The sequence below is a fragment of the Thunnus thynnus genome, chromosome 14 (genome assembly GCF_963924715.1).
Source record: "Thunnus thynnus chromosome 14, fThuThy2.1, whole genome shotgun sequence".
Lineage (NCBI taxonomy): Eukaryota > Metazoa > Chordata > Actinopteri > Scombriformes > Scombridae > Thunnus > Thunnus thynnus.
This window is the reverse complement of record NC_089530.1, coordinates 27,997,585-28,021,429: the sequence shown is the minus strand read 5'-3', so window position 1 is coordinate 28,021,429 and position 23,845 is coordinate 27,997,585. Positions and strand designations below refer to the sequence as shown.

The 23,845-nt window shown below is 38.8% G+C and overlaps 1 protein-coding gene and 5 non-coding genes across 6 annotated transcripts in view; 3 read left to right on the top strand and 3 right to left on the bottom strand.

Moving 5' to 3' along the window:
- Positions 1-3,033: 3,033 nt before the first annotated feature.
- On the bottom strand, positions 3,034-3,127 carry trnai-uau (transfer RNA isoleucine (anticodon UAU)). The gene is made up of 2 exons: positions 3,090-3,127; positions 3,034-3,069 (listed from the first exon to the last, which is right to left on the bottom strand). It is a non-coding gene; the product is annotated as a tRNA-Ile (tRNA).
- A 1,293-nt stretch (positions 3,128-4,420) lies between these two features.
- Positions 4,421-4,514, top strand: trnai-uau (transfer RNA isoleucine (anticodon UAU)). The gene is made up of 2 exons: positions 4,421-4,458; positions 4,479-4,514. It is a non-coding gene; the product is annotated as a tRNA-Ile (tRNA).
- A 1,651-nt stretch (positions 4,515-6,165) lies between these two features.
- Positions 6,166-6,259, bottom strand: trnai-uau (transfer RNA isoleucine (anticodon UAU)). The gene is made up of 2 exons: positions 6,222-6,259; positions 6,166-6,201 (listed from the first exon to the last, which is right to left on the bottom strand). It is a non-coding gene; the product is annotated as a tRNA-Ile (tRNA).
- Positions 6,260-6,871: 612 nt separating this feature from the next.
- On the top strand, positions 6,872-6,965 carry trnai-uau (transfer RNA isoleucine (anticodon UAU)). The gene is made up of 2 exons: positions 6,872-6,909; positions 6,930-6,965. It is a non-coding gene; the product is annotated as a tRNA-Ile (tRNA).
- Positions 6,966-7,493: 528 nt separating this feature from the next.
- trnai-uau (transfer RNA isoleucine (anticodon UAU)) lies at positions 7,494-7,587 on the top strand. The gene is made up of 2 exons: positions 7,494-7,531; positions 7,552-7,587. It is a non-coding gene; the product is annotated as a tRNA-Ile (tRNA).
- A 1,662-nt stretch (positions 7,588-9,249) lies between these two features.
- Positions 9,250-23,845, bottom strand: part of mrps5 (mitochondrial ribosomal protein S5) — a 32,094-nt gene continuing 17,498 nt past the window's right edge. Inside the window, exons 7-12 of the mRNA XM_067610797.1 lie at positions 15,764-15,854; positions 14,630-14,676; positions 13,582-13,639; positions 11,322-11,384; positions 10,583-10,719; positions 9,250-9,885 (exon numbers count right to left, since the gene is read on the bottom strand). Coding sequence (XP_067466898.1) covers positions 9,661-9,885; positions 10,583-10,719; positions 11,322-11,384; positions 13,582-13,639; positions 14,630-14,676; positions 15,764-15,854 — 621 coding nt within the window. The 3' untranslated portion in view covers positions 9,250-9,660. The remainder of the gene's footprint in view (positions 9,886-10,582; positions 10,720-11,321; positions 11,385-13,581; positions 13,640-14,629; positions 14,677-15,763; positions 15,855-23,845) is intronic.

Below are 23,845 nucleotides of genomic sequence, written 5' to 3'. Positions count from 1 at the left end.
ATTCCAGACAGACAAAGCCAACGACTCCTCAGCCAAGGCCAATCAGGGACCAGGAGCTGCCAGCCAATCAGTCCCACAGTCTGTATGCATTTAGCCTATTAGAAGGCAGCTCCACAATCTATAATGGACAGCAACTACATCCATTTATATACAAACACTGAATAATATAATTCAAGTTAAAATCAATCTATCCAAAATCATCTTTTCCATAATGACAATAATAATATTAGGCTAATGGTAGATCTCAGGGTAGCACTGTCATAATTTCACTGTTTAGACTTACCCATAAATATACCTTTAAATAGGTAGTAGGTTACCATAATACAACATTTAAACGGCCACAATCAATCATATAATAGTAGAAATAGGAAAAATATGAATATAGAAGAAAACATTGAATCTCACAATTGAAATACATAAACATAGGGATGATGAAGACAATGTGCAAAAATCATCCAAACAGGGCTTCAATACCTGGGCAATAGAAGAAACTTCATCATTAGTGGATAAATCTATAAATGTACACTGTAAAAAAAAAAGTTATTTAACAGAAATTTACTGTATTACTACAGTAATACAGTAAATTTTTACAGTTTTACAGTATTTACTGTAAAACTACAGTTTTTTTGTTTTTTCTACATTAAGTGTAAATGCCATAAAAAACACAGTAAATTATTTTTATTAAAAATATTCACCATAAAATAAAGGCTGTAATCTGTAAATTAATATAATAGAATGTTAAGGATTTTTCAATTACTTAATGGTCTTGAATGTTACATTACATTGAATTCTATGTAAAAATACAAATAATACACATCCTATTACTGAATGTAAAATTAAGACAACTTTCTGCTTTTTTACTTTAAATTTAAAAAAAGCTAAAAAAAAAAAGTTTAAAAAGTAAAAAAACACTTATGTTATTCTACAAAGAATTTTTCTTAAAATACAGATATTTACTGTAGACATTATATGCATTTTTACAGTCCAACTGTTGTAAAATAAAAACAAAAAAATATATAAAATATGGCTAGAATACTAAATAAATGTATAAATGTGCATAAAAAAATGAAAAACATTGCAGAAATACCTTAAAATTACCTAATTTAAATAACGGCTTGTTTTGTACAGTATTCTTTTGTAAATTCATAGAATTATCCAATTTATCCTTAAGACTGCCCCATCAAAGCACAAATTTCTGTTTTATGTAAAGTTATATTCAAATTATCCTCCTTTAACACCCATTAATGGTATCTTGAGAGCTTTAGGCTTTAATTGTATGTGATTATCTCATCTATTTACCGTAAATTCCTGGTAAAAAATATTGGTTTGATACTGTGCAAAAAAATAGGACCATGCGAAAACGGCTTACAAAAACATAATTTTAATAATCATTACCTTATATAAACATTATCTGAAAGTAATTACAAGCAACTATCCAATAAATCTACAGACTTTTCCAATTAATGTATGGGATTTACTGTATATAAATAGTATTTGACAGTAATTACAAGCAACTATCCAATATATCCATCTGACACTCTTCTCCAGAGGGATATTTTTTGTAGCTCCCTCAATTTGTTTTGTGCATTGCATTGTGGGAGAATATTATCCATTAATAGCACATACAAAAATAAATCAAAAGTCAATTTTGTCACTTTTCCATTATCAACACACTAAACATTTAAACCTGCTGTATACTGAATGAGTGATCCAACTGTGGCGAATGATGAATGAGCAGAATACGCTGAATGAAACTTAATGACTCTTTTGTCCACTCTACTGCTGTGTTTTTTAGATATATATTGTATAGTCTGAATATACGTTCATATTTCTATCTCCAGTGGATTGGAAATGTGTTTTACTATTTTAGGGGAGATGTCAATCAAAGACAGTCTATACAGGCCCACACACTGCTAAGTAGAGGGGCCTCGAGGGGCCTTTAAACTGGGAGAAGCAGAAGAATTAAAAAATTATTGTTATGACCCGGCCTAAGAGAAACCCTGGTGCAATATGAAAATGATACTCCCTCTCCACAGCTGCCAAAAAAAAAAGCAGCAACAAGGGATTTTGCAGCCTTTAAATGCTTATTTCATAGTTGTGGTTTCAGGGTGAGTTAACAGCAAAACAACAAACAAAAGGGAACTAAAGCTAATCAACCTAAAATTACCTCTTTAAACATAAAGAAACAAAAATACAAATCACTGACATAGTCCTAACTTAACAGAAACAGGAGGAAAGATATTTAAAAAAATGCCATCCACCCCTACAGAAACTGGGCTGTTAAATATATTTACAAAGTTATTTACAATACTGTACACAGTGGGTCAGAGAAGCAGAACAACAGCAACAACATTGCGCCACTGGAGCTCTTTTACGTTAGCCATTACATATGATAAAATAAACAAACAAACACACGCACATACACCCAGAAGGTGCTCACAAGTTTAGCTACGATATTATAAACAGTGCAGAAACCAAACAGGTTCCAGTGGCGCAATCGGTCAGCGCGTGGTACTTATAAGACAGTGCACTGTAGAGCAATGCCTCACCTGGAGCAATTCTGTACTTTATGGGGCAGAAATCAACTGAGTTTGAAAAGTTAGTGTACCAATAAAAAGGAAAGGAAAGGAAAGTTGACAATTGTTGATGTACATTTGTTTTCTGATCTCTGACATTTTTCCACGTTTTCATGCTTTCTTACTTTTTTTTGATTTGTTTAGTTTCATTGGCTTGTTATCTATTCAACAGTAGACTGGATGCACACACATAAACACACATCCAAAGTGGCCTGTCAATCAAGAACATCACTTGGCTACAAGTCAACTTAAATTGAGGAGATGGAGCAAAGTTTCACCCTGATGATTCTCTATGAAACATACATGAGCAAATACCTGCAAATCACACGATGGTCCAACTCATCTGACACTTTTCCACCAGGTGATGAGGGCACAAGAACAAAACCCTGCAACTAGTGAGCAACTCTCAACAAGCACAGGTAATATTAACTATGTTCTGTACATCAAAACACAGAAATGCTCCAGGTGAGGCTTGAACTCACAACCTCGGCATTGCTCTACAATGTACTGTCTTATAAGTACCGCGCGCTGACCGATTGCGCCACTGGAGCCCTTTTACTTCAGTGATTACATATGATAAAGTAGCCACACTTGTGAGGACTACACCAGACACTTTTTCATATTTTAGCCCATTAATTACCAGCAGGACCAATTTGTAAAAAATAAAGTAAGGTTTGTATTATCCTTATCCTTAACATTTTCAACACACACACACAAAATGTTCACAAGTCTAGTTTCCAATTAACAGTTTACAGTCTCACAATTTCATTTAGCAGATGAGTTGGGTTGATTCAAGTTGGATACTGATCTGTTGTAGTATGGAGGGACTGGCTGGGATGACAAGGAGCTAAGTCTTAAAGAGGTTAAGTTGAAGGTGGCGTTCCTTCATCCATGCCGAGATATTGGCGAGGCATGATAAGAACTGAGCTGAGACTGTGCAGTCTTCCTGCAGGAATGATAGGAAGAGCTGAGTATCATCAGCATAGCAATGGTATGAGAAACCATGGGAGTAAATGATTGCACCAAGTGAAGTGGTCTATATTGAGAAGAGAAGGGAACAGAGTGCTGACTCTTGAGGAACCCCTGTGGATTGGCTGTGAGGTTTAACCCCCCCACAAGATACTTCAAAAGATCTCCCTGAGAGGTAGGACATGAGCCAGCGGAGAGCAGATCCTGACATAACAAGCTCAGTGAGTATGGAGAGGAGGATTTGGTAGTTAACCGTGTCAAAGGCAACTGACAAATCTATCAGTAATAGAGCTGACAACTGACCAGCAGCTCTAGCTAAATGCAGTGACTCTATGACCGACAGGAGTGCAGTCTCGGTAGATTGACCCCACTTAAAGCCAGACTGATTCGGATTGTACAGGTTGTTCTCAGAAAGGAATTCAGAGATTTGATTAAAGACTGTGCGCTCAAGTATTTTTGATAAGAAGAGCAAGAGTGAAACTGGTCTTTAGTTTTCAACCTGGGCTGGGTTGAGTGTAGATTTTTTGAGCAGCCGGGTGACCCGAGCTGGCTTAAATGCGGTGGGGAACATATCTGTTGTAAGCGAGGAGTTGTTGATGTGTGTGACTACTGGTTAAGTGCGGTGGAAATGGTCTGTTGAGGATTGGATGGTACTGGGTCCAGTGGACAGTTAGTGGGACGGGAGTCCAGCAGAAGTTTGGGGACTTCCTCCTCTGTCAGAGGGGAGAATGAGGAGAGTGCGGCCCTGTTGGCTGGCAGCTGCAGACTGAGTTGGTCAGGCTCAGAGAAATGGATACTGATGGCAGAGACCTTATTGATCCTTATCATATAGCTCAGATAGCTACTACATTATAAGTAGTGCAGCAACCAAAAGAGCTCCAGTGGCGCAATCGGTTAGAGCGCGGTACTTATAAGACAGTTCACTGCAAAGCAATGCCGAGGTTGTGAGTTCAAGCCTCACCTGGAGCATTTCATTGGACAATATTTCCTGTGATGATCAACAGGTAAAGTGTGGTACTAATGGTTGTGGAGTATTGTTAAAGTAGTCTTGAGTAAAGCACCACTGATTATGTTTTATGTGCTGGTTTGGCTGTTTTAATGTGAAAAAAACTCCAGTTTTCATTTGGGTGAAATCAACAATTGAAACACATCCAACACTACATCCAAGTCTGGTCTTTTATGTCACTATTTGCAGATGCAAAGTGCATGCAACAATATTGATTAGGACAATTAAAAAAAAACCAAATAAAATGGCAAACCAAAAGTCCTTGAGTGTAAGATGAATAGATGGCCATAAACAGATGTGTGTGGTCTTTCACTGTGAAGTTAGTTGTTGTAGACTTTTTGGTTACATGTTTTTGTGTCACTGATTGAGCCAGCAAAACCAGCTGTACAGCAAAGGACCAAAGGATCCTTTTTGCAAAACACACAACTTCTGCATTGTTCTATAGAGTACTGTTTTACAAGTACTACACGCTAACTGATTGTACCCCTGGAGTTTTTTGATTATTTTCCCTACATACAACAGCTATGAGTAGCTCCAGATTGTGACTGTGGTATAAATCATGCACCCATGGCATTGAGGTGATAAAGAAGCAGAAGAATCAGCAAACACACACAAAGGAGGCTCACAAGTTTAGCTGAAATGTAGCTATCAAGTAAATAAGCTCCAGTGCAATATCAGTCAGTGCGTGGTACTTATAAAACAGTATGTTGTAGAGCAATGCCGGGGTTGTGAGTTAAAGTTTCAGCTGGAGCATTTATGTACTTTATGGGACAGAAATCAGTTGAGTTGGAAAAGTTAATGTAGCAATAAAAATGAAATGTGACAAAGTGAAATGGAAACAGACTTGGCGAATAAGTCATGACACACTTGAAGCATATAACTTAAAAATCACTGGAACTTCCATTGAAGAGAAAAACATAATATTTCCACTGTTTGTGGTTTCACTTGGCTTTCTCTTAATCATGTAATCTTGCAATGGTTTAATGGCACTCGACTGGAGAATTAGAACCAAATGTCTATATCGATGCACACAACTGTTAATATTTGTACATAGTGGATGGAAACGCTCATTAATGTGCATTTTCTTTTGTTGATTTTTCTGGAAATTTGGTTAAAATTTGTGCTACATTTGGATGGAAAGTTGACAATTGCTGATATACATTTGTTTTCTGATATCTGATGTTTTTTCCACGTTTTCAATGCTTTCTTACTTTTTTGGATTAGTTTAGCTTCATTGGATTATTTTCTATTAATTGTTGAAAGTGTGAACTGACTCAACAGTAGACTGGATGCACACACATAAACACACATCCAAGTGATCAATCAGGGGTATCACTCGGCTACAACTCAACTTATAATGAGGAGATGGAGCAAAGATTCACCCTGGTGATTCTTTATAAAACATACACAAGCAGACACATCTGACACTTTTCCACCAGGTGATTCTCTATGAAACATACATGAGCAGATACCTGCAAATCACATGATGGCCCAACTCATCTGACACTTTTCCACCAGGTGATGAGGGCACACGAACAAAACCCCGCAACTGGTGAGCATCTCTCAACAAGAACAGGTAATATTAACTACGTTCTGTACATCAAAGCACAGAAATGCTCCAGGTGAGGCTCGAACTCACAACCTCGGCATTGCTCTACAATGTACTGTCTTATAAGTACCGCGCGCTGACCGATTGCGCTACTGGAGCTCTTTTACTTCAGTGATTACATATGATAAAGTAGCCACACTTGTGAGGACTACACGAGACATTTTTTCATATTTTAGCCCATTAATTACAATGAGGACCATTTTGTAAAAAATAAAGTTAAGTTTGTATTGTCCATTATTTTAATTTGGTTATCATAACAAGTATGCTCAGAGCCACAGGACACTGTGGTTTGACCTTTGACCTCCTTACTTTATATGATCTGTTTTTACACTCCCTGTCTTCCTGTCTTTCCAAATAAGAGTGAGCTTAATGAGATAAATTTAAACATGTTGGGAGTTTTCAAATTTCTGATTGGAATCAAATACATATTTGTTTTCTCATATATATTATCACACCAGAAGCAACATCCTCAACACACATGCACACAAAGTGTTCACAAGTTTAGCTACTACATTATAAGTAGTGCAGCAACAAAAAGAGCTCCAATGGCTCATTCGCCAAGTCTGTTTCCATTTTGTTTTTATGGATACATTAACTTTTCAAACTCAGTTGATTTCTGTCCCATAAAGTACAGAATTGCTTTTTCACTTTCTGTGTGACTGGGTGTGTTTGTGTGTTTATTTTATCCTATTTAATGACTAAAGTAAAAGAGCTCCAGTGGCGCAATCGGTTAGCGCGCGGTACTTATAAGACAGTTCACTGCAAAGCAATGCCGAGGTTGTGAGTTCAAGCCTCACCTGGAGCATTTAATCCGCCAATGTTACCTGTGATGATCAACAGGTAGAGCATGGTGCTGATGGTTGGGGAGTATTGTTGAAGTGGTCTTGAGTAAAGCACCAGTGATAACGTTGGTGTGGCTGTAAATTTTTTTGTTTTTGTAATTGGTTCGGCTGGATTGCTCATCCATCATGGGCATAAACAGATGTGTGTGGTCTTTCACTGTGATGTTAGCCGTTGTAGAGTTTTTGGTTACAACACATTTTTGTGTCACTCATTGATCCAGCAAAACAAGCTGTACAGCAAAGCACCAAGAGAGGCTTGAACACACAACCTCTGCATTGCTGCACAGAGTACTGTTTTATAAGAACCACATGCTAGCTGATTGTACCACTGGAGTTTTTTGATTATTTTCCCTACATATAATAGCTATGAGTAGCTTCAGATTGTGACTGCTGCATAAATTATGCACCCATCGCATTGAGGTGATAAAGAAGAAGAATCAATAAACACACACAAAGGAGGCTCACAAGTTTAGCTGAAGAAAAGCAAATAAGCTCCAGTGGCGCAATCGGTCAGTGCGCGGTACTTATAAGACAGTACACTGTAGAGCAATGCCGAGGTTGTGAGTTCAAGCCTCACCTGGAGCAATTCTGTACTTTATGGGACAATATGGTGTTAATATCTGTTGGAAGCAGGTATGGAAAATGCTGAAGTGTGCACTGGGATTAAATCAATTAATGGAAAGCATCCATCACATCACCCTGTGCAGATTTACAGAACACATCACAAAATATGAGTAACGTTCAGGCAACAGTGCCCTGCAGTCCCAGTACTTTGTTTTTTTTTTTTTTTTTAATGTCTTCTGCAGGTGAACTTTACATCAGAGAATTTACTTCTTAGCCAATAAAAATATGGTCGCAACAGCAGCTGGAAAACCTTTTTTTTTGCCTCAGTTGTTTTGTTGTGAACACCTCAGGGGTTTCTTCTACAGTACTGGATGTAAAGGAGGACAGAATTTCTACTGTTCAGAGGTGCCGTCCATTAAAAATACCCTGATACAGCAGATTCAGTCAGGACTGCAGTCACACACATGCTCACGGAATGAATAATTCACAGTGAACCATCTGGACCCTGGTTTTGGAAACTTTTGAAAACCACTTCACGAATCTATCCCTTGCATTGTGGCTCGTCAGAACGAAGTTCCACTTTGTAAACATTTATTTTCCTGAACTGACCTTTCCTGATGCTTTGGTGTTCGTCAAAGTGGACCCATGTCTGGATGGTAGAAAGAATGCAGCGCACTGCAATGAAGATCAACAGGTTTAAAGCTAAGCATTTCACTAATGTTTCAACTGCATCTCACAGTAGTTTAGCCATGTTGTTTAGAGATAAACAGAAAACAGAAACAGGGAATGATATGGGATAGTTTGAAATCTTTTGCAAAGACTTAGATAAGAACATTGATACATGCTTTACTTTTTACTAATTAACATGTTGTATCTTGTTTGTTTCATCTGTAGAGAAGCAGAGTGAGCCAGGCTAGCCGTTTCCCGCACTGACAGCCTTTATGCTAAGCTAAGTATAGCTTTGCTTAGTTTAGTTAAGCTGTAAACTCCTGGCTCCTGCTCCACATTTAGTGCAAAGACATAGTATTGATCTTCTCATCGAACTTTTGGTAAGAAAGTGAATATGAGTATTATTTCCTAAATTGTCTAACTATTCCTTTACGTAGACAAGTTCAAGAAGACTTTAAACTTTAGCTGCTTTTCTGCACATTTCCACAACTTTAGTGCTTCAACTACAAGAAAAAAACATGTTTTTTTCATTGATTACAGGTGTAAAAGTCTGGTTCCAATGGAAGAGGATTAGAACGATATGTGAAAAATTTATTTGAGAACTGAAATACATTTTTCACGTGGCCCTAATCCTCTTCCGAAGGTTCCAACTATGACTGACCAAAACAATACAATTAGATAAAACAAGGTGCAAACCATGTTAGAAAATACATTCTTAAATAAATCAGCCTCTCCTTAACCTCTCAAGTCCCCTTGATGATTTGTTTTTATACATGAAATTCAATTTAGTTATTCAATTCATTATCACTCCAGACAATAGGTAGTCTGAGGACATCTGGTCAGGGAAAATCACTTTTGATGAATAGAAATGGATTATTTTGACGATTAAACCTGCAACATTTCTGTTATGGGGGAAGAACAAGACCTCCCTGCTGTTGGAGTTCATTATTTTATGCATGCAACATTCACAATTTAATGCTACAGAGACAGAAAGGTACTCACATCACATCACAATGATTTTTACAGTTTTATACTTTATTTCAATGGTGTACATTGTGTGACAATTCCACATGGAAGAGGAAGTAGATTTTTTTCTGACAGATATAAGGTAAACATTGGTATCTAAAGTGTGAGCGTCAACATAGGTTGTTAATGGTGTATCTGCAGAATGGTGATATCTTCAGTTCAAATGAGATATCTTCTGTTTGACAAACATGTAACTTTAGCTCTTGGTTGACAAAACAATCACACATTCAAAAACTGGATCTTTAAGATTTAGAGATTATTAACAAAAGCTGATATTCTGCTTCACAAAAACAAGCTCTTCACATATGCATCTGGTTCCATGCACATTTTCAGCTTTTCTTAGTTAAAAGTCCAAACATCTGTTCTGTGGTCCGACCCAGTCATCTGTCCATTCCGGCACTACCAGATGGTACGTTTAACACCTGCCCAGATGGAGCGCTTGGTTCCTTGTGCGGCTCGTACGTCGTCCCAGTTCAGCCGGGTGTTGGGGATCTCGTCCTCGGGCTCTGGGTTGGGTCGCACGCCGTCTTTGGGACTCCCCACCACTATGGGCAGCGGGCCGCACTCTGACTGGAACTCAACGACATGGAGCTGCTTCTTGTCTGCCAGTGTCTGATGGGTTTCCTGCAGGATGAAAGAATCAGAAGAGGAGATGCACGTTAGCGATAAGACGGATAGCGAGACTGAGGCTCTGAAGTCATCTGGACAACTTCCACCATTTAATGAGCCTGATGATGGAAAAGGAAACAAAAAAAGAGGAAAAGGGGTTATAGACATTAATTTTACCCTGCTTGTTTGCATTAATAGCTCCAGAAGATGAATGTCTGCAGTGAAGGAATGATGTGCCATAAAGCTTTATGTGCACAGGGGCATATTTTTGTGCTTAACAAGTATTTTGGCATGTTTATTTCCCTGAAATAATTGTCGTCTTCTTCTACTGTAGCAAAGGAATCATAAATAGTATTTACATCACTTAAATCCTAGTAAAAACTGTCAGATTCACAAATATACTGAAAGGAAAACAGCAAGTTCTGAGAATATGAGAAGATATTTTTAAAACAAGAGGCAGGTTAAGTGTCATCTGGGATCTTAGACCTTTGTAACATCTATCTATTTTACATCACATCCAACTCACCTTTAAAGACTTGCTTTATAATGTTCTTAAACAAAATGTTTTCAACCTCCCTATACTGCATGAGATAAGATTTTGTTCTACTGTTTCTGACTTTCCATCGCGAGAGTAAAAGAAAGAGTGTTGCTATTCCTGCGGCTATTAAAACTAATTCCTTTTTGTACACCCGCCATGTCGTTGTGACCTCACCTGATTGGCTAATCCAGTGAAGAGAGCCCTGGTGATGTTGAGGAGATTGACGGATCCTTCTACTTTGCAGTACATGTCCTGTATACCGATCAGCTTGCACAGAGTGATGACGGCCCGGTGGCAGCGTAGACCGTAACCTGCAGAGAATCGAGCACAGTGATATTAACATGAGGACGGACGATATAAAGTCTTCTATCATGTGTCATTTTATATTGCAATATTGACATATCTTGTGTGGCAGTAAACTGATACTATTGCAATTTGATACTAATTATGGAGAAAATAGAGACGGTGTTACCCTTCTAATTAATTATTCTAAATGCTAGTGTAACAGAGAGGATTTCAGTCAGCACACAGCAGTGTTAGGGTGCAAAAATGTGAAATTTGTCTACAAAGGTAAATGCGAAATTCAATATATATGAAGGATTAAGTTTCTGATATTAAATAAATAATTAATGAATATTTACTTGGTTTTAAATGGAGCTTTTATTTCGAGAACATTGCTGTTTTGCCTATAACTCATACCAAATGACATCCTTCTTTCCAGTAAAATACCTGGAAATTGTTATTATTATTATTATTATTATTATTATTATTATTATTATTATTATTATCATTATTAGAGACCTGTGACATAAAGCATTACCTGAGTTCCTGTAATTCCACAGTATACAGTATAGTGTCATACAGCCCAACCCTGTTGAGTACACACTAAGCTGCTGAACGAATACAGACATACCTTTGTTTTGTTTCTTCATGCGAAGAGTTGATCTTTTGAACTTGGAGTCAATGTCATGATAAACTGTCGGTGAGAAAAAAAACAAAACCAAAAGAATTTTACTCACTGGATACTATATAGATCAGGAGAAGACGGAGATAACAGCCAGCCAAACTGACCCATAATAAAGACAGAATTATTTGTTTTGTTTTGCATCTTCCTGTTCTCCCTGAGGTTTTGTGTTTCTCTACCTGCCCACCAGATGTCCTTCTCCACATGCCGGTGTCTCCTGCTCACTGCAGCAGCTGCGGCTGATTAGTTATTCAGCCACACAGTCCCTGAATGGGAGTTAAGGACTGTACAGCTCCATAGCTTCAGGTTAAATCCTACTTATCTTCACTCTTAAAACATCTCAATGGCTGCTGCTCCTACATCCACACTTAACAAATTAGATTTCATAATGGGATGCCGCAGCGATAGAGAGGAAAGAGTGGATGGATGAGAGGAGAAAAACAGTAAAAGAGGTAGAGAGTTAGGTCCAACTTAACATTTAGTTTTGCATCCTGCTGGGTGAAGAAATCTAAAATACAAAACTAAATGTCTCTCTCACATACACACACACACACACACTGCAGTGGGGAGTGAACATTTGCTGTGGCTGCAGGAGGTCCAGGTTCATTTGTGACGCACGGATCCAAACAGCGACAAAGTCAGAGCAGATCCAAAAAAAGAAAAAGCCTCCTTGATACGCACTCTTTTATATTCCAGTATTTGTGAGTATTTTTTGCTGTTTTTTCAGGCTCTGACTCCCAACACTGAACTAAAACTCTTTCTTGACTTACACGTCAACCAAACGCACCAAAAAGTGTTAGTTTGGTTGTTCTTGATGAAAAAGGCCTGAAGACAGAAGGATGCTCTGCCTACAAAAGACTGGAAAAGTACGAAACGCCCAAAACAAAAACAACCAAACACGCAGCCACATTCAGATTTATGCAAATGTGCTTTGACTTTGTTTGTATTTTAGCTGAACACCAATGAGCCACATGAATATTCACACAGTAAACCTGGTGCTAGGAGACTGGGAATACTGGTGCCAAAACCAAAACAACAAGGTCAGCAGAGCTCAAACATCTGCCAGATCTTACTTACAAACCTGCTGTCTCCCTAATGTTTCCTGTTTGTTTACCAGGTTTGTTTTTCCATCAAAACTAATCAAACATGTCTGGTGGCCAACTTGGGGGACGCAGCATAACAATTACAGCGAAAAACTGTTCATCATCTGCTGGAATAAATCCCAGATCTGGACTGCCACCAAAACTTGAGTGATTACTGGCCTGAATGCGATCTGTCCACTGAATTTCAGCTGAGTCGACTTTTAGGGGATATCTGAATGTGTATCAAACAAACAGAGGGGTTCAAAATCTTATAACTCTGCTGGTAATGGTATGAACGGCTCCACTGAGGGAGCAACGAAGGCAGAAAGGAAACAAAAATGATCTGATGTACAAACATTTTATTTAATTACAATTACAGTGAGATAAACCTCCGAAGACGTAAGCAATCACATGACAGTCAAGACGGGTTGCAGTGAGAGCTGGCATGTGGGTAAATTTGATTATTTTGGCCAAAAGATAAGTTAATTAAATTTTGAGCTTAATCTGGGTGGAAAAACAGGACCACACACACACATACACACACACACACACTCACAGACACCTCTCCTCTGGTTTCTGGCCAAAACAGGAAGCTAACTTTCTCCTCCGGTGGGTGCAGTGGAGGCTGATGACTCACACACACACATTAATCTTTCTGGCTTTGCTCTCCAGCAGCTCCAGCAGCAGCAGCAGCAGCTCCAGCAGCAGCAGCAGCAGCCAAATGGAGTTTTACAATGAGAAAGTTCAAGTGGTGCACTTTAAAGGGACAGTTTGGATTTTCTGAAGTGGGGTTGTATGAGATAGTTAACTACCGTCGGCCAAAGCAGCACTTTCTGACCCAAACAGCTGATCTGCGGCGTAATACAGTGTGCATGAATACAGAAGTTCTACGGTTGAGAAAATGTAGTGCCAAAGGAAACTAGGAGCATGCTGACCCGAATCTACTGCAGGTAATACACTGACTATGGATACCCACCTCATAAAACCCCACTTCAAAAAATCCGAACTATCCCTTTAACGAGCAGGAGATATGATAGGAGGACAGGAGAAGAAGAGATAGAAGGAGGAGAAGGAGTGGAAGTGATGAAGAAGAGAACAAAAAGAGGAAGAGGAACATGTTGACTTACTGGTGTGGTTGTTGTATCTTTCTATGTAGTACAAGTAGTGGATGGCTCTGTTCTTGGCCTGAACATCACAGTTGCATGACAGAAACACACATACAAAGAGTCATTTGTGGTTTGAAAGTTGACATTTGTTATTATAATAAGCACTTCAGCTGGGGAGTTTTGGCAGAAACTGTCTGGACTAGAGCTGCAACTAACGATTACCGTATTTCCCCTAATAGTAGCCAGTGGTCAATTAAAAGCCAGGTCTCTGATAATGGCCGGGGGCGTGGTCAACACAAACAAACAAAGGTCGGCCCCAAAAACAGGCCAGGGGAAAAAACAAGGGTGAATAAACTCCTGGTGCCTATTATATCCAGGTAACTACTATTTAACTGGCGTGCACATTATATAACTCCAGGTCTATGAGTATGTGCGGAGCTCTCTAATGTGAGCTACATTTCCACTGATTTAATTTAATAAATTCATCAATATACATGCTTTTTTCACTCAAAACTGATTGTCAACAACTCAACATGTGGCAAGGGTTCCCAGTTAGACTTTATTTTACGGGGTCACAGGCCAAAAAGGGAGCCACTGGTCTAAAATCTCCACAACAGTTACTTAAAAAGGACCTTGAGGTGAGACTTTTGTCAACTGATTTTTCTAAGGTCAAGACTTGGACTTTCAAGGCAACACGGACGAAAAGTCCTTAAAGTGCAAAGAAAAAAAATGGAATTTTGAAGCCTGCCGTTTCCATGACAACAGGGCAAACTCCATCTGCTGATGAAGATCATGTGATGTGATCAAAAGAGCCGGACCAGCTTGTAAATGGACCTTGAGTTGAGACCGTTTTGTCAAATTCTAAACGCTGTGTCCACCCTGAGGCTTTAAGACCCTCACAGCAATAAAATTGAAGACAATCAAGCTCTTCAGTCTTACATAATCTAAGCTTAGAAATGACAAAATGTGAATATTAACTTAAATACGGACTAAAAAAAACAAACAGTTGTGAATAATAACAAGGTTTAACAGAACAACGATGATGGTTTCAAATTGAAGACTGTCATACCTTCCTCAGAGCTGTTTGTCTGTCCGCTGCCTTACCCAACGCAAAACCTGTTGAGAGAGGGAAGTTGGTTTTCAAACATCTCCGAGAGCTCAGTGCGACAGAGAAAAGAAAGTTTAAGAAAAGTTTATAGCATTATTTCTTAGTGATGACGCCAATTAAACACCATTCATTCCAAGATTGTAATATTTCAAATATTGTTAAATGAGTAGTTTGGGTTTTGATAAGAAGCTCATAACATCGTTAATACTGTAGAGTGATGACATTTTACATTTTAAATAAAGCAGCCCTATCAGCGTCTGTTACAGAGTTTCCTCAGCATTTTTTTTCTGTTTTGCTGTTCACTTCAGAAGAGCTTGAACTGTCAAAACCAGTTTCTCCACTTCCACATATCTTCAGAGGCTGAAGAGTTCTCTAAGTTTTCACTTGGAAACACTTTTCGACTTTTACAAACACTCTGAAACTGTCGAAATCATTTTTGGTTGGAGGAGTAGTTATTATTCCTCATTTGTAAATAATCACATATTTTTCAGGGCAAATAAACTTTCCATTAATCTTTATGATATTTTTCTGCAGATTTCTTTTTATGTGTTATTTTCAAGTCCCCCTCCACTCAAAAATATGTTTTTTTTTCTTATTGCTATGATGTTATGATGTCTTTCACTGTGCAGGATGACACATGTGCAGAGTTTGACACCATAACACTGTTTTCACATTCATCTGATGAAAGTGGAAAGTTTCTCCGAGTTTAGGGTGTGTGTGTGTTCGAGCATGATTTGTGACATCATAACTAGGGTCCAATAGGCAACTTTCCCAAGTGTGATGTGGAAACTTGAAGCCTTCAGTGCACAAACACTGAGAACGGACTTCACCATGAAGTAGCAGACATCTTGTGTCCAGCAGTTAAACTTTTGAAATTAAAAATATTTTCATATTCATAGAGTCTAGATTTTTCAATGGATGAGAAGGATTTTAATGCAGCAATTCTACTTTTTTAGTGGAAAAACCATATCAGACACTTATTATTATTCCGAGCAGAGTGTTTTTATACGTCTTAAAATATGTCTGGAGGGGGTCTTTAAAGTAAAGTTGTTGCCAGAGTAATGATCTATGTTCAGTTTTTAGAGGGAATCATACCTGCGGCTCCGTTGCCGTTTCCCACAGCAACCAGGCAGCTGATGGACCTCTTCCTGCCCTCCTTGGCCGTCATGTTGAACACACTCTTTACCTACAATGACAACGAACAACAATTAAGAACACCAAACCGTGAAAGAGAGAGAGAGAGAGAGAGAACCTGATCATTAGTTAGATTTAAAAGGTGCTGGTCGGTGGATTTTCCTTTCTTTGGTCAAAGCCAGCCAAGTCTTCATGCTAACAGAAACATTTGACAATATAACAGATTGTTATGGGATTTCATGTCAGTGTGTGTGCCGATGTAGAAAAGGCTGCCTGTCCGGATGTGATTTTCATCGATCTGTTGGTAAACAGAGCACACAGTCATCTATCACAGCTCCTGGTCCTCCCCTGTTCAACCATGCAAGCTGCTCAACTACCTGCAACACAGCTTTAGAAACACCAGGGGGCAGCATTGATACACCATGGAGAAGAAGAAGGAGGAGGAGGAGGAGGAGGAGGGAGGGAGGGAAGGTAGGTGATTAGAAAAAGAAGGGATTAGGAGGTAGGAGTGACAGCAGAGAAAAAAACAAGAACGTACAAAGGAGGAGATACCAAGGTCAAAACTAAGAACAGGGCAGGTCAGAGGAGTGAGAGGGTGAAGAACATTAAGTAACTTGAAAATGTAAAGGGAGGAGAGGAAAGAAAAGTGATGGTGGGCAAGAGGGAGTAGAAGACGAGAGAGATGAATGAATTATGATAACGAAAGGGGGAGAACTGGGTTGGAGAAGGGATGGAGGAGAGAGGAGAGGAAAGAGCCAAAGAGGAGAAGGGTAGATGGAAAGGGAAATGAGAGGGAGGTAAAATAGGAATTAATTCCTCTTTTACCTCCCTCTTTTGACACGAAATACTTAAGATGATTAAGAGGACAAAGAGAAGAAACAAAGACGACAAGAGGATGAAGAATAAGGAAAGAAAACAAAGAAAAGCAGAGGAGGAGGCAGAGTGACACAGCAGAACAGAAGACAGCAAAGGCTCTGGGATACATTAGTTAAAGTCCTACTGCACTCAAACATGCATTTTGCTCATTGTTAGTATACTTGGATGTTTGATCTTCACTGTGCAGAATGATGTATTTGACACTACAAGACTGACTGAAGTTTTTCGGTGCACTCCTTAAATCTGATTTTGAAGTGTGGACCTACAAGCATGATTTGTGACATCACAACTAGTTTGGAGCCGATTGTGGCCCAGTATACAACAAGTGTGATGTGGAAAGTTGAAGCCTCCAGTGCACATACTGTACACTGAGAGTGGACTGCTCAGTGACGTAGTTCAACTTTTGAAATGAAAAATATTTGCATATTCATAGATTTTGGATTTTTCAATGAGAGAGAAGGATTAGATGTCGTTTTAAGAATTTCTTATGAGGTAATTTAACTTTCTGTGGAAAAGCCACATCAGACGCAAATTATTATTTAAAGCTACAGTAGATCAAATCAAGTCAAATACATTTTATTTGTATAGCTCAATATCACAAATTTGCTTCAGGGGGCTTTAAAATCTGTACAGCAATACAAAATCCTCAATCCCTAGTCCCCCGATTCAGATAAGGAAAAACTTCCTCACATAAAAAACACTCATACTGTCGTTTGCACAAGTTTCCTGCTTCCAGCTTCGGCCATTCTCCTCACACTCAGACTGCTTCTGTGCGCTTGTGAAACATCTGCTCTCAGATTCATGCTCTGAGTTTTTGTTCAATAACCTCATCAAAATCCCCCGACCAAAAGAATGCCAGATGTAGTGTTGACCATTGAAACGGATCCCTGCCTTCTTGCAGGTGTGTTTGCTTTACTTCTTAGAGCGTCCCATACGGGTGGTTACTCTTTAACCAGGTTCATCCACTCCCATCCTCCAGGGCTTTATTAAATGTACTCCCTTGTTTTCTTGTACGATTTTTGGAATAAAAAGACAGTTAATATACATACTAATGTCTGTACTTTTTCTTTTACTATAATCGCTTCATATAATCGTAGCCGTATAGCACACAGGCTTCCCGTCTGTGTGCTAGAGGAGAAAACAACGTTACCTTCATGGCTTCATAAATTCAACACAAAAATCCAAGAAGCTGCTGAATGTCACCATGATACATAAAACAGAGCCAGTTATACTTATGAGTTAATTAGGCTGAGTTAATTAAGATAATTATAACAGTGATTAGAAGATATTTTTTATGTCATGGTACTTTTCTTCACATAATATGTGTTATTAATAAAAACTTTACTTTTATAGTAGATTAGAGCATTTAAGACTACTTTATTATTTTATATTTAAAGCTGCAATAACTAATTTTTTTTGGTCACTTGGGGGCAACGGAAAAAAGTTCTGAACATAACATGACACATCATCACCTTTTAAGTTTATATGTTGGCAAACAGTTGCTTCTTTACACATCCAGCAGTTATGGAGCAACATTATCATTCATTTAGAGTCGTGTTTCTGTCCACCTGGTGAATGTAAGTCCTATATTCACTCTCTTTCAGCCCTGATTTTGGTCTCTACCAGCTCCTGAGGAAAATATCTGGCTCTTTAGCTGCTAAATGCTCCACTGCGCAGGTAAGGTACAGTTTTGTTTTTCAGAAACTGTAACCGAACAGTTAAGTTTTCTGTAAAACCACAACAATGAGCTAAAACTCTCTGTAGACCTGAAGGGAACTGTATATTCAGCAGGTAATTCACTGTTGATACATCACCATAAGTAGCCTCTTTCACATTACACAGTCATTTGATCTATTGTTCATATAAAATATTGACTAGTGCAGCTTTAAGTACAAAATAGCTTGAAAGCAGTATTGAGTTAGGCTTTGTTCAGACTGCAGGCAAATCAGATTTGTCTCTCAAACTGGATCTTTATGACAGACTGTCCGCACTGTTATTTGCAAGTGATCAGATCAGATTTGTGTGTCTAGACATCACCGACCTATTTGCATGGGTTGCTGTGGTAACAACGTAGCTTTCCAACACAGGGGCATGAGAAATAGAGATCCATCATCTCGCCCTCACAGTGCAGAAATTCCAACAGGACTGTTGTTCTCTGTGTTGTCCTCTATACCGCTCTGCTGGTAGCAACATGGATTCTGCTCAGCCGCTCTGATTCACTTTTCATCACCCTGGATTTGACACTGTCGTTGTGTGTCGCATTGCAAAAGACACACAGATTTGAGCATCCAGACCGTCCAGACCGAGACGCATCTGTAGAAATCCGATTGGAATTGCATTTCAAACCACCTCCGACTTTCTAAAATCAATCTGGATACAATCTGGATGCCAAAAAAACAGATTTGAGCTGGAAGTCTGAACAAGGCCTTTTCAATACTGATTACATGACAACCTTTACTGTAAGATAACACACACAGGGAGCAGACACAATATGACAGCCTGTACAATCTAATGCAATTCAATAAAGAAGCTCTGCATGAAATATTATCTTTGTGAAGGTCTTTTTTTTTTCCTGAAACTGAGTCAGTTCAGCACTGTGGTTTTAAATGTTTTGGAGCGCTGTGTGTGTATCACTTTACTGTGGCTGTGTAGTTGTGGGTGGGACTGATGGGTTTTTGTGTTCATGTTGTACTTGTGCTTGTCAAGTTAAAATATTGTGGTTATTTCTAAGGCTGTAGTTCGTGGTGGTGTTGTACTGATCTGTGCTCTATTGTGAGGTGTAGACTAGTGCATCTATCAATCTATACAAACACAGGAATATCTAGTTTCTATTACCATACAACAAAGGAGGTGGGAAGAGAAGAAGAAGATAATATATTCAATACTATCCTTATCAAATATCTATTATCTTGTAGAAAAGATATAAGAAAATATGATTTTTATTACTTTGGATATATTAAAGCTTCCACTACTCATGTTGTGAGTGTGTATGTGTGAAAGAAGGAGCGTGAAAGTAATTAACAGACGATACTGAGAAAGCCATATAGCGAATGGTGAAAGTGTGCATGTGTGTGTGTGTGAGAAAGAAAATGAAAAAAGTGAATGAGAGAAAAGTCAATGTGTGAGAAACTGAATTGAATTTTAAAAATGGCATTTTTCATTATTGTCTGACATTTGATTGACTAAACGATGAATCCAGACAATAATCGGCAGATTAATTGTTAGTTGTCACTGTACAGAAATCATTTCCAGTCCGTCCACTGTGTGATAAGAGGCTTATTCAACTCAACAGGAAGCTGACACGCTGAACTTTACTTTTTGTGGTCGTCCAATGGTCCGACCCAGACAAGAAAATCTACCATTCTTCTTTCTGACAGAATATGTTTAAGCAAAAACGGTTAAATCAATTGGAAAATGTTCAAACTCCAAAAGTGCAAACAAGTCCTCTGATCTACAACGCAGCAAAAATAAACGTGCTATTTGTCACATATTGTGAACAAAAAGGACACCCCATCCTGCGAACTGGATCCAGGTGTGCTATGTGTCTGTTTGTGTCTATTGCCCCATATACCAGCCTCCAGCTGTTCTGCAATCACTAGCAGCCTTTTGGGGACTTATCTGGGCCAAAAACCTCAGTTCACCTCGATGCTTTCATCCTCGCCAGAGAGAACAAGTGACAGAGCAGCATTGAATTTCAGCTGAGGGAACTTCAAAGTCAAGATCTGCCTTCAGCTTTGCTGGTTATGTAACACACACACACACACACGCACACGCACACACGCACATTTCAGTAAAGGGTTTACAATCTGACTGCAGGGCCACAGCAGAAGGATTGGGGTCAGGGTAGCAGCACAACACCAAAACACAACCCTGCAGGACACACACACACAGTTCATAATTTCGCTGCTAACATCTGAAAATAAATTTTATCTGGCTATTATCACAAACATGGCCACATAGAACACACACACACACACACACACACACACACACACACACACACACACACACACACACACACACACACACACACACACATATACAGCCATGGTGACATGTCTCTGCTACACACTTCCCTACCTTACTGTACCATAAACACACACTGCTGTTGATTGAAACATGCACAGTAACTACTAGGTATTTTTATAGCTTAAATGCAAAATATACTGTACACACTGCATGCCAGTCTGCTTGCATACTGTGGCTGCAGGTCTGTAAAGCAAGAGGACAGCAAGATATCCTTTCTTGCTGTCAAATGTGAGCGTGTGTGTGTGTTGTTGAGGATATGGAAACTCTACGCCTCTGCAAAAGATTCTGACCAGATGGGATCTGAAACGCTGTTTTCATGAATCAAATCAACAAGTTATTATTTCTCAAGTTTCAGTGTGACTTCAGCGTGAGCCTGTTTCTAACAGAAGTGTGTGTCAGTGTCTACAGCGATGTTGAGCTTTTGGATTTGTAATTTTAGCGTGAGATGCAGCAGTTCTGGCTCAGCATTAGCAGCAGAACAGATGGGCTGAGTTTTTCTCCACCGGATGAGCGACAGCATGGCGGTGGGAGGATGCTCCTAGCTCGCTCTCACTTCTGTTTCATTTCTTATTTTCTCAATCTGTTGCTGCACGTCTCCCTATCTGTATCTGTCTATACTCTGCAGTGCAGGGGAGGAGGTTTCACCGCATGAAACCAGAAGGTACTGTGAGGGCACAAACCTCCGCCAACGCTGAACATTTTCTCTGACTTGCTGTTGCACAACTATACATCTCTCCTTTCGCTTGGGTTTTGAGTTGATGTCTTGACTCTGCAAACACGCTGAATAGTGTAATAAGTTTATTTATTCCTGCGCAACTGAAAAGATTTCTTCCATATGGTGTTGGTAGAGGACAGGACAAATCTCTGCTGTAGACATTTACATTTACAGAGTTTCGTTAGCTTGTACTACATATCACAACCTCTTGACTTTGTACTACACAGTACATTTCTCAAAGACCTTTAGTAGAAAGCTAACAGGTTGTGATATGTAGCACAACAAGCTAGCGAAGCACTGTAAACCACGGATGTATAAAGAGAACTGGATACAGCGTCGGAGGCGGGGCCCCGTTCATTCCTATGAAAGTTGGTCAGTGGCGCATGAAGCAAAAAAAAAAAAAAAAAAAAATCGACTTCCCAGTATGAAAGTACCCGGATCTTCCCAGTGTGTGGCCAATAGAGCATGCGCACTAGTGACTTTCGCTGGCCAAGTCGGCTACTTCCGGTTAAGCCCTCCGGCTAACTTGAATGGAGATAAAACAATTCAATCATGCGGCTCTTCTAGGCTTTTGAAATGTGATCGGACTGAACGGATTTAGTTCTGATAGTGAGACGAGTCATTTCGCGGGGGTTGTGACGCTCAGAAAAATGTATCCCCTGATTTACAGACGTCTCTTTCACAATGTAAGTCTGTGGGAAAAAGTCTTTTTGGGCCAGTGTGCATCACGTGACGTTGTAATTACACGGTTTGGCCGCTATGTCAAATTTGCTTCAAAGCCTGCCGCTCTTCCTGTATCCAGTTCTCTTTATACATCCATGCTGTAAACAGAACCGCATTCATGCACGCGCTCAGTCATGTCTGCCTTACATGGAACTACTCTTTGGAGAATGAAAACGTGATTGCTATTATTACTCTTTGTAGCCATTTCTAAACAAACTAATGTGTCCATATACTATAGTGGTGAAGGAACATGTCATCCGCTGCAACGGTGAGGCTCACTGACGTTTTCTTTAATAGTTTTTGGACAACAACGGAGGTCTACAGCACAGAGGAATAAGATATATCAGGCTCTGGATACACACACAATACTTGTAAGTAAGATCTGTTCATTGTTGGTTTGGCTCTGCACATGAGATTTGTTGACTATAAGAAAAATATAGAAAATCGCTATCCATATCCTTTAACTTCTAGATATCTGCAGTGATGTTTGAACTTCTACACAAATACTGGCAGGACTTGGTAAGAAGTCTCTGTGTCAGTTTGTGTTGTAGTTGTGACTCAAAATTGATCCTCCAGTTAAAATTTCAAATCGGGTCCCTAACCAAAATGTGAAATAGTTCAGTTTTTTTGGAGATCCTGCTGAGTAAAGGATTCTGAAATTACAAACTAAACAGCGATGGGAGCAAAATAGTCAAATTAATTTGAAATAATATGAGTTCATTGTAAAATAGTCATGATATAAATTGTTTTAAAATAACCTTCCAGCGTTCTCTGACACACTGTCAGCACATGTTGATTAAGAGGAAGAGCAAAAGAACGGCAGTACATTAATGTGCTGGTTCAAACGTAGATAGCAGTTTGTCTGAACTAGCTTGTACTTCTGACAGATTGCTGTCTAAAAAAAAAGTTGATAATAACCACTGAGCAGAAAAACAATCGTCATGCTGGCACAGTAATCATGCACCAATCAGGCAAATGACTCAGACGTGTATGTGAGTGAAAAAAAGAAAAGACAAATTAAACTGATTCATTTAGGGCTATTTGTGAATTCATGTTCATACACTATGTGGGAAAAGTTAAAAGTATAAATAAGAATCTTACAACAGAACCTACACAATAAACACATGAGATACGTCACATTTAATTGAAACTGGCGTGTTTGTTGGCAATTTAAAATCACTTTAAGTGAAAATAAAGGCTTAGTAAAAAGTTAGCTCATCTTGTAATTTCAATAACTCAATCTTCACTGTACTGTACACCTGTGAGCAATTTAGTATGAATATCATAAGCTAAAACATGTGTTAATAAAACTATTCAGTTTTGTTCTTCTTAAATGAGCACAAATGTTACTTGCCGTCATTTCAAGTGGTGGATAAAATGAACTTTAATGGAAATGACGCTCCTAAATCACAAGTTTTGGAAAGTGCCCTTCAAGAAAAACTATCTGGATGAGCTTTAATGAACAGTGTGTGTTCCTGGGTCAACTTTAATGAACGATGTGTTCCCAAATAAATTTTGACAACTATCCTGTTCTTGATGAAAATTGAGATTAATTCCCAAGATCACTGTGATGCAGGAGATCAAGCAGCAAGCTTTTATCCCCAAATACATGCATAACTGAAGACATATGCTATTTTTATTATCTTAATTACAAAGTCTATCATTATTTTGTTTAGAAAACTAAAAGACTGGCTGTAAAA